This window comes from Leptonychotes weddellii, chromosome 12 (genome assembly GCF_054177405.1).
Source record: "Leptonychotes weddellii isolate Sample4059 chromosome 12, ASM5417740v2, whole genome shotgun sequence".
NCBI classification, from domain to species: Eukaryota; Metazoa; Chordata; class Mammalia; order Carnivora; family Phocidae; genus Leptonychotes; species Leptonychotes weddellii.
Window position 1 is genome coordinate 47,339,057 of NC_138380.1, and position 15,576 is coordinate 47,354,632.

The following is a 15,576-nucleotide window of genomic DNA, read 5'->3' on the forward strand; positions in this document are numbered from 1 at the left end:
GTGGTCTCCAATATTCTGTTTTTATTCACTGGGTTATAATCTATTACTGTCATTATTTTGAGGTTCAAATCATCCTCAATTTGACCAGTGAGAGACCTGTAATCTCCTTTGTTTTTTGACATATCCCATTAATTCTTTGAACACTTCTTTACTCCTTGGCCCAAAAGATGCTCTAGGCTCAATCTTACAGTTTCCCTGATCTAGTCCTAGAATCAACCATTTCTCCCAGGAGTTCTGGGTCTTTAATGGTACTTAGAGGCCAAGATCTGAGCTTTGAATTTTCTCATTGCTGTTGTGAGGTCTTTGCTCCCAAGCCCTTTCGTGAGCATTGCTAGGAAATATATACTATAGACATACATTTACATCAGTACATATTTCTGTATATGTATTAGAAACTATGAGTTTACGCTAATAACCTCCAGTTCAATCCCAAGACCACAGAATTTATTTTCCTCCTGTATTTCTAACTTCCTCCTTTGATAGTGAGAAACTTGGTTCCCACTATTCATACTTATTTTGAGCAATTCCCTTGTATTAGCCAGTTTCTCATTGTGGCCACTGACTTCTTGTCTGTGCAAAGACCAACATGTGTAAGGACAATGCTGGGATCAAAGACCTAAAATAATGCCAGTGGTGGCTGAAGCTTAAATGAGAGTGGGCATGGTGCTGTGTGAAAGTGGAGAGGTAGGCAAGGCCAGATCCCAATTGAGATCATCTAGGTGGAGTGCTGATGAGACAATGGGAGACAATGGGAGCCTAGGGCTGAGGCATGCAGAATTCAGTAGTGATCAGTTAGGGCAGGGGTAGGTGGAAATCAAGAGTGGGGTCACAGGAAGGAAACTTCTAATTTCAAAATGGCACAGTAAAAATAGTTCTGCCCCCCTTTCCTCTTGAAAATCATCTCAAAGTAAGAGAAAACAAGCAAAAACATCATCTTCGATTATACTAGGAGATAACCATAATCTCAAACCACAATTTGTGAGGACTGAATGCACATGGAGGAATAGTAAATTACCTAGAAGAGAGGAGGAAAGTCCCATTCCTGAAAGGTGCACCCTGATGTCCCTAGGGAAGTCTGAAAAGCCTCAGAAATTAAGAGGCACCAGTTACTGTAGAAAGGTAGACTGAAAATCTCTATGGGTGCAGTTAGAATCTAGCTCCATAAATCCACCCAGTTAGGCAGCTATCCCTACCTGATGGGAGATAGGTTTTTTCCTTGGAAAAAAAAAGGGGGTGGGGTGGGGACAAGAGAGGCTTCGAGTCCAAGACATCAAGTACAGAGGGGAAGTTATGGTACTGACATTGCAAGCTATGTTTATTGAATGGTGAAGTACAGTCCTCTTTGCCTAAAGTCTAGAAATTCTGTAGCCAGCCTTAGAGTCCCCTTTTTCCCAACTTGCCCTACACACCCAAGGTGTAGGGGTTTGGAAGATTATTTTTTTGACAATCAAACATCCCAGAAAAGTATCTATAGATCTGATGGATTCCCAACAAAAATAGGTGGCCATTCCCTCATCATATGATGAAGCTCACTGATAATTAGGCCCACCTTTGCACACAAAAATTATCAACTTATTCAGTGTCTCATTTTAAATATAAATGTGCAATAAAAACTTAAATATATATTGATAAAAAAATAAATATAAATGTGCAGCCAGGGACCAGAAAAGAGCAAAGCAAACAGAAAAAATAAACAGACACACACCAAGTGTATAGAAAATGTTAAAGTATCTTTTTTTTTTTTTAAGATTTTATTTATTTATTTGAGAGAGAGAGAATGAGAGAGAGCACAGGAGAGGGGGGAGGGTCAGAGGGAGAAGCAGACTCCCTGCTGAGCAGGGAGCCCGATGCGGGACTCGATCCCAGGACTCCAGGATCATGACCTGAGCCGAAGGCAGTCGCCCAACCAACTGAGCCACCCAGGCGCCCTAAACTAAAGTATCTTCAGAGAGGATAACACTAACAATGCTATATGAAATAATTATTTTTAAAGTATTTAGAAATTAAACATGGGTAGTGTAAACAAATTCAACAGATGGTTGGAAGATAAAATCAGAGAAATCCCCTGCAAGAATTGAACAGATCAGATCCTGAACCCATATTATAGCTGTTATTAAGGGTCAGATGAACAGTCCTAAAAGAGGGAAGGGAAGGAAAGGAAAGGGAGGGGGTCAGCATCTTGTGATACTTTTAAGGACTAAGTTTCAATCCTAATAAAGACCAGAGGCTTAAAGCTCTGGAAAGTAAAATCTTTCTAGTTAGTAACATTTCAGTTTCCCACCACAAACTTTTAAATTTTTATTTCTCCCAAAGTAGTTTGAATAGCCTTGAGAAGGAGGAAGTTAGGAAGATGAAAGTAAATTCAAGCTTTTAGGTCTTTTGAGGCAAATGTAAGAGGAGTATTTAAAGGATTTAGCACATGTTGAAGGATGCAACCTGAAAAATGTCTCTTCATATTACCAAATTATTGGGACTTAGTTTGGTGCCATGTTGGAGTGGATTGAATTTTCTGACATTGTTGGGGTATGTTAATGGTGTCACCCTTAAAAAGCAAAATTTCTGGGGCACCTGGGTGGCTCAGTCGGTTAAGTGTCCAACTCGATTTTGGCTCAGGTCATCATCTCAGGGTTGTGGGATCGAGCCCCAAGTCGGGTTCTGAGCTGGGCATGGAGCCTGCTTAAGATTCTCTCCCTCTCTCTCTGCCCCTCCCCCACTTCTTTTTTTTTTTTTAAAGGCAACATTTCCTTCAAATACTCCTTTATCCTGGCCTAGGCAGCAAATCTCAGTTTTTTGCTGTTAATAGTCTATAAGGCAAAAGGAATATAGACTGCTTGGTTAATAATTATTACATGGCTCATTTTTGTGAATCAAAATTTCCTGTAAGATTGTATGTCAGGTTTTTGAAAGCTAGGTCACAATTGTAATTAAGTACTGTTTTTTATAGCAACATTTTTTTTCAAGCCATTAAACTTTCATGTTCAAGTTGTGATTTTTAAAAGTATAAACTAAAAACTGCTGTGTCATCAAAATAGTGTCACTGCAAAGGATGGAACATTAACATATCCCATGTTTACTAAGAAGAAAACTGAGCCCTTTATATGAAGGACAGGAATTTTGTGGGGGATAAAAGGAATAGAAAAAATACTTGCTGGGGTGTCCAACTTTTGGTTTTGGCTTGGGTCAGGATCTCGGAGTCTGGGGATAGAGCCCCGCCTCTAGCTCCATGCTTGGCAGAGGGTCTGCTTGAGGAGTCTCTCCTTCTGCCCCTCCCTGCCTCAAGTAAATAAATCTTAAAAAAAAAACCAAAAAAAACCCTTGCCAATATATTGTGCCATTATCCTGGCATTGACAATTTCATAGAGTATTTCCAAGGCAGAAAATAGGTACTAATTAGTAATTACTGAGATTACTAACACCACCTCCCCTAAAAAACCCCCAAACCCACGTTTAATCTACATCAAACCTGTCTACATACTTATAATGGTGTGTTCTAGTCAGTTGATACAGCCTAAAGAAAAGGCTAATCCATTTAAAATATTTCAAACAGTGCTGCACATTCCATATGGGGGAGTATTAAATTAAGTAATATAAGTAAATTGTAATATGACAAATGGGTGTTCTTTTCTCCAAAAAAACTGGACATTTTTTTTCCCCAGTGGAGTACAGAATTGAAAACCCAACATAAAAATGTTCAAGATAGGCAAATCTAGAGACAGAAAGATTTAATGGTTGTCTAGGTCTATCTGGGGGATGTAATTGGGTTGGATAATGTCCCCCCAAAATTCATGTCCACTTGGAATTTCAGTATGTGACCTTATCTGAAAACAGGTTCTTTGCAGATGTCCTTAGTTAAGATAAGGTCATGCTAGATTGGGAGGAGGGTTGGCTAAATCCAATGACTGCTGTCCTTATCACACCATATGAAGACACAAGGGACACAAAGGAAAGAAGGACATGTGAAGCTAGAGGCAGTGAGTGAAGTGGCACAGTTATAAGTCAATGAATGCCAAGGACTGCCAGCAACCACCAGAAGCTGGGCGGGGGAGGTGGGCAATTTTTGCCTTAGAACTCCAGAAGGAGACAACCCTGCCAACACCCTGATTTAGGACTTCTGGCTTCCTGAGCTGTGAAAGAATAAGTTTCTGTTGTTTTAAGTCACCAACTTTGTGGTAATTCATTACAGGAGCCAAAGGAAAGTAATACGGGGGAAAATGGGGGAGTGACTGCTAATGAGTATGGGCTTTCTTTCTGTGGTAATAAGAATGTTCCAAAATTGTGATGATGATTACACAACTCTGTGAATATGTTAAAGACCACTGAATGATACACTTTAAATGGGTGAACTGTGTAATGTGATTTATATTTCAATAAAGCTGTTACATGCGTAAAAAGTCCTAAATAAAAATATTGTACTTTTTAAAAAAAGATTTATTTTCTAGAGAGCACACGTGCGCGAGCACAGGGGAAAGGGGCAGAGGGAAAAGGAAAGTCTTAAGCAGCAGAGGAGCCCCACATGGGGCTGATCTCATAACCCTGAGATCACGACCTGAGCTGAAACCAAAAGTCGGATGCTTAACCCGATTGTGCAATGCAGGCGCCCCTATCATTATGCTTTTTATAATCTCTTTCATTTAAACATTTTTAGGATTTAAGATTATAACCCCCATATAAATAAAGCAATGAAAATTAGAAACACAGCTTCACAAATTTTAAAAACAACCACTGCCTAATACATTTAAAATGAAGGATGAATAAAACTTAGTCTATTTTAAGTTAAAAAATATTTAATATTATTGGATAAAAACACCAATGGTGACAGCTTTACATGGCTCATCCCATACATTCCGTAATGTAAAAGGGCAAAACATTACTAGGAAAGAAATGAGTAGTTGGGTTTGTAAAAGATTTATTGACCAGATAAAAGCAATTAATACGAGATGACAACACTGAACTCAAATTATTACAAAACTTTTAGGAGATAACTGGGTCAAATCTCTCTGATGTGTCCTGCTAAGGAAATCATGTATCTTTTTAATCCATAAGAAGTTCAAAGTCAACAGTGATATTGTGTAACTATCAGTGCTATTCTAGTAACCTAGAAATTTGCTATAAATAGCTTTATCTTTTGCTAATCATTCTTACTATGATTTTATTTTATTTAACAGTGAGGACTGAAGAGGCATAATCATTTTTTAACCACTGGGTAAAACAGTACTTATAAATTAAAGAGGGTGCTAAGCTTGACATTCTGTGTTTAAAAGATGGAATATATTTAATTGGACTGAATATATTTCATGAGGACTTGGGTACATTTTTAAGCCCAAACTGTGTTTATTAAAGTTCTGTGAGAGAATACGTGTATGCGTTGACTCACTCTGGCTTGCTTTTAAAATGAAATAAATTTGGCACTATATGGAACAAATGAAGACAAGCAAAATTAGGTGAGACTAAGATGCTTCATCAGAATTGCCTGTCTTGACTTACAATTCTTACTATTTCTTAGTTCTTGACCGAAGAGAAACAAATAGACCTAACTACAGAGCACTTCTATGATGTATGAAAATAGAATCTAGAGCTAAGATGAGACCGCTTCACTGATGAGCCAATCCCCCACTCTGCATAATCATAGTTACAAATGTGTAATTCATTCAAGAATTCATATTTTCACCAAATGCTTATGATTTTTCAAGTTTTCTTGCTAGATATGTCATGGTTAAGTGGCCAGCTAATATATGGTCTTTGAATTAAGGAAATTCATATAAAAGAAACATCTATTTTATAGCGATCTTACTTTACTTGAAATTTCCTTTAAAAAAACAAAACACCCAACTAAAACTTTGTAACCAAACTCTTGGAACAAAGCACTGGTGGCCATATTTTTGAGTCTCCGATAAATCTTGAAGTCCATTCCCTTTTCATGTTTCAAGTGTTTCTTCATTTGCTCCACAAGTATCAACAACACAAATTAAACAACTTGTTACTGGAAAAGCTCGGACTTTGGAGTTGGCGACCCATTTGTCTGTCTCAGTATTATATTCAAGGATGTGTCCTAATCGACCCACACCTTGGAAACCAGCCAAGACATAAACTATAGAGCCAACTGCTGCACACTTCACTGTTACACCTTTCCATGGCATTGGTGAGACCATCTTCCATTCATTTAATTTAATATCGTAATATTCCACGTTGTCCAGACCACCTTCAAAAGAATAAAATAACATGAACAACTACAATTAACAATTCTAAGATCTCTTAATGTAATAATTCCTTGCATCTTCCCATCATTTTATTATGAACATTTTCCAAATATGCAAAACAGTTAAGAATCTTACAGTGAATGCCCGTATATCTACCATCTATTCTTATTTTTACTTTAACACAATAAAAATTTAACTTGTTACTTGAATCCTAAAATATGTATATTTATTTTTACAAAATTATAAATGTTCTATCTGTTCTGGGAAAGCAAACAGGTCAGTGGATTTTCCTTCTGATTAACTTTGACTATAATTATTCAAAAGTCTTTTATCCTTCCGCCATTTATCTTTTAGCAGTTTATGGAAAACAGCAATGGCAAGAGACAGGAGAAGGGAAAAAGGTATTTCTTTGTTATACTTAAGTAATGCTTAAAGGTACTGACTAAAATGAAGTTTGTGCACTATAGATTCAGTCCAGATTCTCCATTTATTTAAAGAAATAATTTCAGATTTTTTACTACAAATTTAAGAAAAAGTCAAATTTACTCATTTAAAAAATAGTAATATTGATATTTTCATGCAATGTTTAAAAATGTTAAGGAAACTTTGCCATTCAGGGCCTGTAATTCAAGTCTTAAAAGTTGTATTTAAAAGTTTGTAAAAATTCAAATGTTTGTCACTTAATAGTTCTTTAGCTAGTGTGACACTATTACCCAGAGGGTGTCTGGAAATGTGTGAAGCTGAGACTGTCACAATGACTGATGGCAATTACAGGGATGTTAAATGTACTGCAATGTTTCTTAAAATATATTAGTTCTCAGAAACTATAAGTATAATAATATATATGATAAATGCCTGTATTTATTTTTTTTATATATTTTTAAATGCTTGTATTTAGATTTTAAGAAATGTTTCAAAAATTTATGAGAAGGAGCTATCAGCAAACTCACTGGGAAAGTTGAACAGTGAATTAATGTCACATACCCAAGCCATTCTGACCACCTACAGCAAATATCTTGTCTTTTACAAATACCAGTCCATGATTCTTCCTGGCCTCAATCATTGGACACAGCTCAGTCCATCTGAAAAATAAGAGAAAGCTTTTAGAGTACTTGTTCACAGGAAGTAAAGTACTCATACTACTTTAAAAGAAAGGTCTGTTATCCTTGAGTTAAGTGCTCATTTAGTACTCACGTGTGTTCACACCCACACACACACACCTGAAAGACTAGAAAACAAAGGTTTAATGTGGTTTTGAGTACTTTATTTACAGGTGGGGTAAACAGGGATTTTATTCCTTTCAACTCCAACAGAATATGAGAAAGAATATCTGGAGACTAACACATCTTTGGAAGAAATCCATTTCCTAGTTCACAGTAACTTGTTAAAATGGTAACAAAAAAGAAAGGGAGGATACTTAAGAAAATATAAAATACCAATATTGTCACATATGGTTTTTTAAAGAATTTTTTTTAAGAAAAGATTTTATTAGAGAGAGAGCATGAGGGGGAGGGTCAGAGGGAAAAGCAGACTCCCTGCTGAGCAGGAATGCGGGCCTTGATCCCAGGACTCCAGGATCATGACCTGAGCCGAAGAAGGCAGTCGCTTAACCAACTGAGCCACCAGGCACCCGTCACATAGGGTTTTAATTAATATTTATGTAGGAGTCAAACACAAATTTAACATTGGGCTCTAGCAATCAGCAAATTAGAAGTATCTGTTACTTTTCATATGTCCACCTTCAAATGTACATTTAGAACTTTAGGCAGCACTAGTAACAGAAGTACTGTCATTCTGTCAAATTTAATAACTTATTAGCATGTTGTTTTGTTCATGGCCACTACTATAAATAATGAGATTGAGGGGCGCCTGGGTGCCTCAGTCAGTTAAGCGTCTGTCTGCCTTCAGCTCAGGTCATGATCCCAGGGTCCTAGGATCAAGTCCCACATCGGCTCCCTGCTCAGCAGGGGGGTCTGCTTCTCCCTCTCCCTCCGCTGCTCCTCCTGCTTGTGCTCTCTTGTGCTCTGTCAAATAACTAACTAAATAAAATCTTTAAAAAAAAATAACAAGAGGGGTGCCTGGGTGGCTCAGTTGGTTAAGCGACTGCTTTCGGCTCAGGTCATGATCCTGGAGTCCCGGGATCAAGTCCCACATCGGGTTCCCTGCTCAGCGGGGAGTCTGCTTCTTCCTCTGACCCTCCCCCCTCTCATGCTCTCTCTCTCTTATTCTAATAAATAATAAAATCTTAAAAAAAAATAACAAGACTGAGAACATAAATGTGGACACAAGTGTTGAGAACACTAATTCATAGGTAGCAGCCTCATATACACAGACGAGTGTTACTTTTTTCTGAGACACAATCCCTTCTTTTGCATACAATCCCACACATATGACTGACGTCTGTGATTGTGAAGGTGGTCCTGGCACACAGACTTGTGTCTCAATAGCTAACATAAACCAAAAGTGTCCAAGCAACAAGAAAAGGTAATCTGACATAAGTGTAACTCTTTAATTTGGTTATTTATATCTCTTCTTTTAAATAATTTACTAAATTTAACTTTTCAAAATATAATTAGGACATAATGATTAACTCTGAAATATTAACTTGTTGCCATAATTATATTCATAAAATTGTTTTGTTTTAAAAGTGGTTTGACAGTTGCCACATTCATTTTCAGAGCACTCTGTAAGGTGAGGTGGGCAACACTATTCCTTTCTCCCCCCCCCAGGGTAAACACACATGCTCTTCCCGGTGAAAAGACCAGCATTCAGCTCAGAGGTGGGAGCCAGTACTGGCCCTCCACTCCCTCTCCATGCAGTGAGCCACACAAAGTGACTGTCAACGTGTATTAAACATAGTATCTGACTTGGAAAAATTCAAAATATATACCCCTTTCTTCTCCACACATGTCCATGATATAAAATAAGAGCACATTTTTATGTAGGGTGGTCCTTGACTTACAATGGTTCAACTTAGGATTTTCTGACTTTATGATAATGCAAAAGTGAAACACATACAGTAGAAACTGTACTTCACATTTTGAGTTTTGATCTTTTCCTGGGCTCGCTATATGATACTCTCTCATGATGCTGGGCAGCCGCAGTGAGCTGCAGTTCCCACTCAGTCATGGGATCACAAGGGTAAAGAAGTGATACACTTACAACCATTCTGTACCCACAGAGCCATTCTGTTTTTCACTTTCAGTACAGTAGTCAATACATTACATGAGGTATTCAACACTTTATTACAAAGCAGTTTCTGTGTTAGATGATTTTGCCCAACTGTAGGCTAACGTAAGTGTTCTGAGCATGTTTAAGGAAGGTTAGGCTAAGCTATGATGTTCAGTACGTTAGTTGTATTAAATGCCATTTTCAAGGTAACAGTACTTTCAACTTATAGTGGGTTTATCAGGACGTAACCCCACTGTAAGTGGAAGAAGATCTGTGTAGCTAAGTCTCCTGAAGGTTTAGAGTTAGGAAGTTTCACAAAATATACTTTCTTCTTCCTGTAACTTCACATGCAGAGTATGTACTAGGTGCTTGCTCTCCCCAACCTGGACTTTAGTGTTTAGAAGCTTTTCTTAAAATTCTGACTGCAGCAACTGTGTCATGTCATATCCATAAGGCTTCAATTCTTCGCTTCCAATTAAACCACTGAAGTTACAAAACACTTAAGAAATCTGTAAAAATTGGAAAGAATTCTTATAAAAAATAACTTAGATGGATAGATCACATATTAAAAAAAGGAAATCATTGTAGCACATAACTTTTCATTTTGAGATCTGGATAATTACAGTCACACTAGCTTTTCACTTAGGAAAATTTAAGGGCATTGAAGAGAATATAGAATATTCAAGTTTCATGCGTAAGCTCAATATGTACAAAAGAAATGCTAACTTGTGTCAGTTTTAAGATATTCCCCAAACTAAATATATCCACCTAGTTTTAAAAAATACTGAGGTTGCAGAATTCCTTTATACCTTTCCCCTGCTACTATGAATAAGAATATATTGATTTACACTCATAGTGCCTGAATAAAGATCTCAAAATTTAGAATCCTTGAGTTTATCTAGTATGGGTTCTACTTTAAGAGATTTTTTAGAAATGAAAAAATAATTAGGAAGCAGGATAATGAGACCACAGTTTTCCAATTAGTATGCTGTAATACTTTTTGAGCATAAGGTGTCTGGGAGGTAAAGTAGAGACTGATATAAGAGGGAAGAGAGTTGGTATACACCCCCCTCTTATAGTTTGGGACAAGATGGGGCAGATAGCTCAAGTGATGGATGATAGAATGAGATAAGGGGTATCCCCAGAGTGCCCAGGTAAGTACAAAGATACATTTTGAAAAACACTGAGAAGTAGTAAATTTGATGATCTCAAAGAGATTTTCTAGTCTCAACATTTTTTTTTTTTTTTTAAGATTTATTTATTTTAGAGAAGAAGAGAGGGAGAGAGAAAACAAGGGGTAGGGGCAGAGGGAGAATCTCCAACAGACCACCTGCTGAGCATGGAGCCCAATGTGAAGCTGGATCTCATGACCCTGAGATCATGACCTGAGCTGAAATCAAGAGTTGGAGGCTTACCCCACTGAGCCACCCAGACGTCTCTAGTCTCAACACTTTAGCAAAAGGTAAGTTTCAAGATAAGTTGTTTTCAATTCTATTTCTTTCTTTTTTTAAAAAATTTTATTTATTTGGCAGAGAGAGACAAAGCGAGAGAGGGAACACAAGCAGGCGGAGTGGGAGAGGGAGAAGCAGGCTTCCTGGCGAGCAGGGAGCCTGATGCGGGGCTCGATCCCAGGACCCTGGGATCACGACCTGAGCCGAAGGCAGACGCTTAACGACTGAGCCACCCAGGTGCCCCTAGGAGAGTTCTTTATATTTTAAATCCTTTAAAAATAGGTGGGAAGCATAAATAAATAATTGCACATGGTTAATCATATTTTATAATTCTTACTTTTCATTAAAAAAAAACAACAGCTGGAGTGGAAGACTTCTATGTTTTGTAATCTGGCAATATTTCCTAAATATCAAACTTGAGCATAAGACTTGGTGCAGCTCTTTGGCATAACATTTAAGTTGAACATATTTACCCAATAATTTGTTCTGGTAAAGGAAGAACAATCTTTTCAAATCAATAAATAACTTTTCTTATCAAATCTCCTTGGATGTTCTGAGTATCAGACAAACTGTCTGACGGGGATATTACCTGTGGTCATTTCTTTATTAAAGTCACTCTACTTATCACCCCCAACCCCTTCAGTAATTGGCACATTACATTTGGCTACACTGAACAGGTTCCATCACTAATTACAAGGTCAGAAAAACTGGCTATTTATTTCTTTAGGATTTTGCCTTTTATTATTATTTTTTTTTTAAAGATTTTATTTATTTATTTTACAGAGAGAGAGACAGCGAGAGAGGGAACACAAGCAAGGGGAGTGGGAGAGGGAGAAGCAGGCCTCCCTTGGAGCAGGGAGCCCAATATGGGGCTCGATCCCAGGACCCCGGGATTATGACCTGAGCCGAAGGCAGACGCTTAATGACTGAGCCACCCAGGCACCCCTGAATTTTGCCTTTTAAAAAGCAGTTATTTACTTCCCAGATTTAAGAATAATCGTAATGAATAAATATGTATCGAAACATACTTTAGTAAGCATGAACTCAGAATTAAGACATTATACCTAGGGATATGATGACACAAATCAATATATAATGTTTCCAATTAAAGGCAAATTTATGGGGCACCTGGGTGGCTCAGTCAGTTAAGCGTCTGCCTTCGGCTCAGGTCATGATCCCGGGGTCCTGGGATCGAGCCCCGCATCGGGCTCCCTGCTCCGTGGGGAGCCTGCTTCTCCCTCTCCCTCTGCCTCTCCCCTGGCTTGTGCTTGCTCTCTCTCTCTCAAATAAATAAATACAATCTTAAAAAAAAAAAATAAAGGCAAAGTTACTACTGACTGTAAATTTCTTCCATCTCCCCTACATTTCCTGACTTCAAACAAAAATATTTTATGAATTTGATGAATTAGTCAGACTTGTCTCATTCATAGGCATTTATTGCACGAACAGGAACAGAAAGAGAGGGGCTCCCACAGGGTAAATAAGGTCAAGTCATTTCTTAAAGCACAGAGGAAGGGTCCAGGACATAAACATGTCCCGAACCTAGCTCATTCAAAAGTGTGTACACATTCTTAATATAAGAACTAAATTCTTCTGTTGGGTTCCTTCTACTTTTTGCCACCTTCTTCCTCTGAGCTTTTAGAATATAATTAACTGTGAGATAAGACTTTTTTTTTGTTTTTTGTTTTATACACAGTGTAGTTTTAATGAGTTATGCATAAGATTATTCCCATACACTTCTACATATAAATTTACAAACACATATCTAAATAAAGAAAGAAGTTACTTGAAAGACAAATTATACACAGCATAATTTCACTGAGTTAAGAACAGGTCTATTCCCAGATGATTTTAAAATAAGACTTTTAAATGGATACCTACGTTTCTGTGGCAGGATCATACACCTCACAGGAATTCAGCACTCGCCCAGAAACATTGTTCCCTAAACTTCCACCACAAACATAGATCAGGCCATTGGCTTCCACCATGCCGTGGCTGCAGCGCTGAGTCAGCATGCTGGGCTTCGTGTGCCAGCTTTCGGTTCTCGTGTCATAGCACTCAAATAAATACAAAGCTGAGTTCCCTGTAAAAGAAAAAGGGCTCCATCATGCCTCACTTAGTATATGTGTGGGTTTGGAGTGAGGTGACAGTAGAGCTGGGTCATTAGTTACTGGAGGGAAGAATTTAAAGTTGTAGTCTTTTCTTCCCTTTTTTTTTTTTTTAATATTTTATTTATTTGACAGAGACACAGCGAGAGAGGGAACACAAGCAAGGGGAGTGGGAGAGGGAGAAGCACGCTCCCTGCGGAGCAGGGAGCCCGACATGGGGCTCGATCCCAGGACCCTGGGATCACGACCTGAGCCGAAGGCAGACACTTAACTGACTGAGCCACCCAGGCGCCCCCAAAGTTGTAGTCTTTTCTAAAGTTAACAGGTAACAGCAAAATGGAGGAATAACTTAAGAAAAAGCTAACCCTGTTTGTATGGACCTTAGAAAAATATTTTTTTTTTTTTTAAGATTTTATTTATTTATTTGAGACAGAGAGAATGAGAGAGACAGAGAGCACATGAGAGGGGGGAGGGTCAGAGGGAGAAGCAGGCTCGATGCGGGACTCGATCCCGGGACTCCAGGATCATGACCTGAGCCGAAGGCAGTCGCTTAACCAACTGAGCCACCCAGGCGCCCTAGAAAAATATTTTTAAAAAGGATCTGCTGGAGAGACTTATTTATTGGTAATTGGAAATTGGTTTGATTTCAGAAGAAAAATTAAATAACATTACATATGTCTTCGTGCCCAGTTATGCATGATGGGAATTATTCAAACTTTAAATGCTTATAGAGGAGAAAAGCATAGCTATTTATAGATGGTAAATCCATACCTTAGATTCTGAAAACTACTATCTGATAATATTCTAAAGTTTATCATTTAACATTCTATAGTAGTCACTGCACCATTAACAAAACTATTTTTCCTGACTACTCTCAGTGGCTGTGTGAGTAAGCCCTGAAGTCATGCTGGCCCATTTTTGACTATACTCTCAAGGTATCACTGTATGTCTCTGGTGTGCTTTGATTACACTTTTTTTCCCCAAAGATTGTATTTATTTATTTGGGAGAGAGAGAAAGAGAGAGAGCGCACACAAGCACAAGTGGGGGGAGCTGCACAGGGAGAGGGAGAAGCAGGCTCCCTGCTGAGCAGGGAGCCCAATGTGGGGCTGGATCCCAGGACCCCGGGATCATGACCTGAGCTGAAAGCAGATGCTTAACTGACTGAGCCACCCAGGTGCCCCTTGATTACACATTTTAACAGCAAAACATATACATCCTGTCTCATTATAGGGGCTCAAAAAGAGTTTTAGAAATGATACTAATAAAGCAACAAGTGCTTTTTTCCTTCCCAAGAAAAAAAATTAAAATTTAACCAAATCGTATCTCATCTCCCACTCCTGGAGTTCTTGCTAATAGTCAAAAACACCACCACCCCTAAAATTCTCAATCACAGTCAAAGTCTACAGAAAGCAAAGTTCAGGGAGTAACAAATGGAAGAAGCAATGGTCCCGATTAACAATAACTTCTTTTTAACTTTTAAAATATTTTCAATTAGATTCAGTTGGTTGATATTAAGGGGAAATACACAGTGTATGGCAGACATGAGAAACTACTACTTAAGTAAAAAACTTAGTAATTGCTGAAGATATGAAGTTACCTACTCTACTTTCTACAAAAAGTGTTTCTATAGAGCAGTTACTTTCTATTATCTTTAGGATTTATTGTATTTGAAATATGCTGTATTAGACATTCTCTAAAAAATGCTTTTGGGGGGGAAAGTCATTTCTTAAGTCACATTTTAAAAAATCTTTAATTTTTCTAATATTCATTTGATATTTTGTGGGAGAGTAAAAACTTAAAACAGATAAATATGCTGACCAAAAGTAAAACATTCTTTGGCCTAATATAAAAATCTCAAAGAAAATAAGGACTTAATTAACATTTGAATTCCACACCTTAGGTTTACTTGGTCTTCCTAGTTTTCTTTATAAGCCCATTATTTAGCTAAAGAAATTATTTGAAAAGGTTAAAGCTATTATTAATCTAGTCTGTACCTAGAATATCCATTTAGAAAACTTATTCATTTAGAAAAAGACCACCACTGGACAAATTACCCATTGACGAGAAAGATTTTTATTTTTTTTATTTTTTTTTAAATTTTTTTAAAGATTTTATTTATTTATTTGAGAGAGAGAGAATGAAAGAGAGCACATGAGAGGGGGGAGGGCCAGAGGGAGAAGCAGACTCCTTGCCGAGCAGGGAGCCCGATGCGGGACTCGATCCAGGGACTCCAGGATCATGACCTGAGCCGAAGGCAGTCGCTTAACCAACTGAGCCACCCAGGCGCCCGACGAGAAAGATTTTTTACACACAAACCCATACCCTGTTCTGCTCAGTGAGCATAAAACACCACTACCAGCCATTATATTACATAGTTAAAGAATAAAAGCAAATGAGAAAGATCATTCTTACTTTTTTCAAATACAAAAGAAAGAAAAGGTAATAAGGTATAACAGATTTTAAAAGTGTGAATGTAATAAAGAGATTTTAAAGGGTCTATGGAGTGAGCCAAACTCTGAAATCTTTTTTTTTTTTTTAAGATTTTATTTATTTATTTGAGAGAGAGAATGAGATAGAGCATGAGAGGGGGTAGGGTCAGAGGGAGAAGCAGACTCCCTGCCGAGCAGGGAGCCCGATGCGGGACTCGA

The 15,576-nt window shown here is 37.9% G+C and overlaps 1 protein-coding gene across 1 annotated transcript in view; it reads right to left on the reverse strand.

The window, feature by feature from the left end:
* Positions 1 to 4,889: 4,889 nt before the first annotated feature.
* Positions 4,890 to 15,576, reverse strand: part of LOC145716649 (kelch-like protein 7) — a 20,432-nt gene continuing 9,745 nt past the window's right edge. Inside the window, exons 2-4 of the mRNA XM_081800872.1 lie at positions 12,701 to 12,902; positions 7,182 to 7,279; positions 4,890 to 6,199 (exon numbers count right to left, since the gene is read on the reverse strand). Coding sequence (XP_081656998.1) covers positions 5,916 to 6,199; positions 7,182 to 7,279; positions 12,701 to 12,902 — 584 coding nt within the window. The 3' untranslated portion in view covers positions 4,890 to 5,915. The remainder of the gene's footprint in view (positions 6,200 to 7,181; positions 7,280 to 12,700; positions 12,903 to 15,576) is intronic.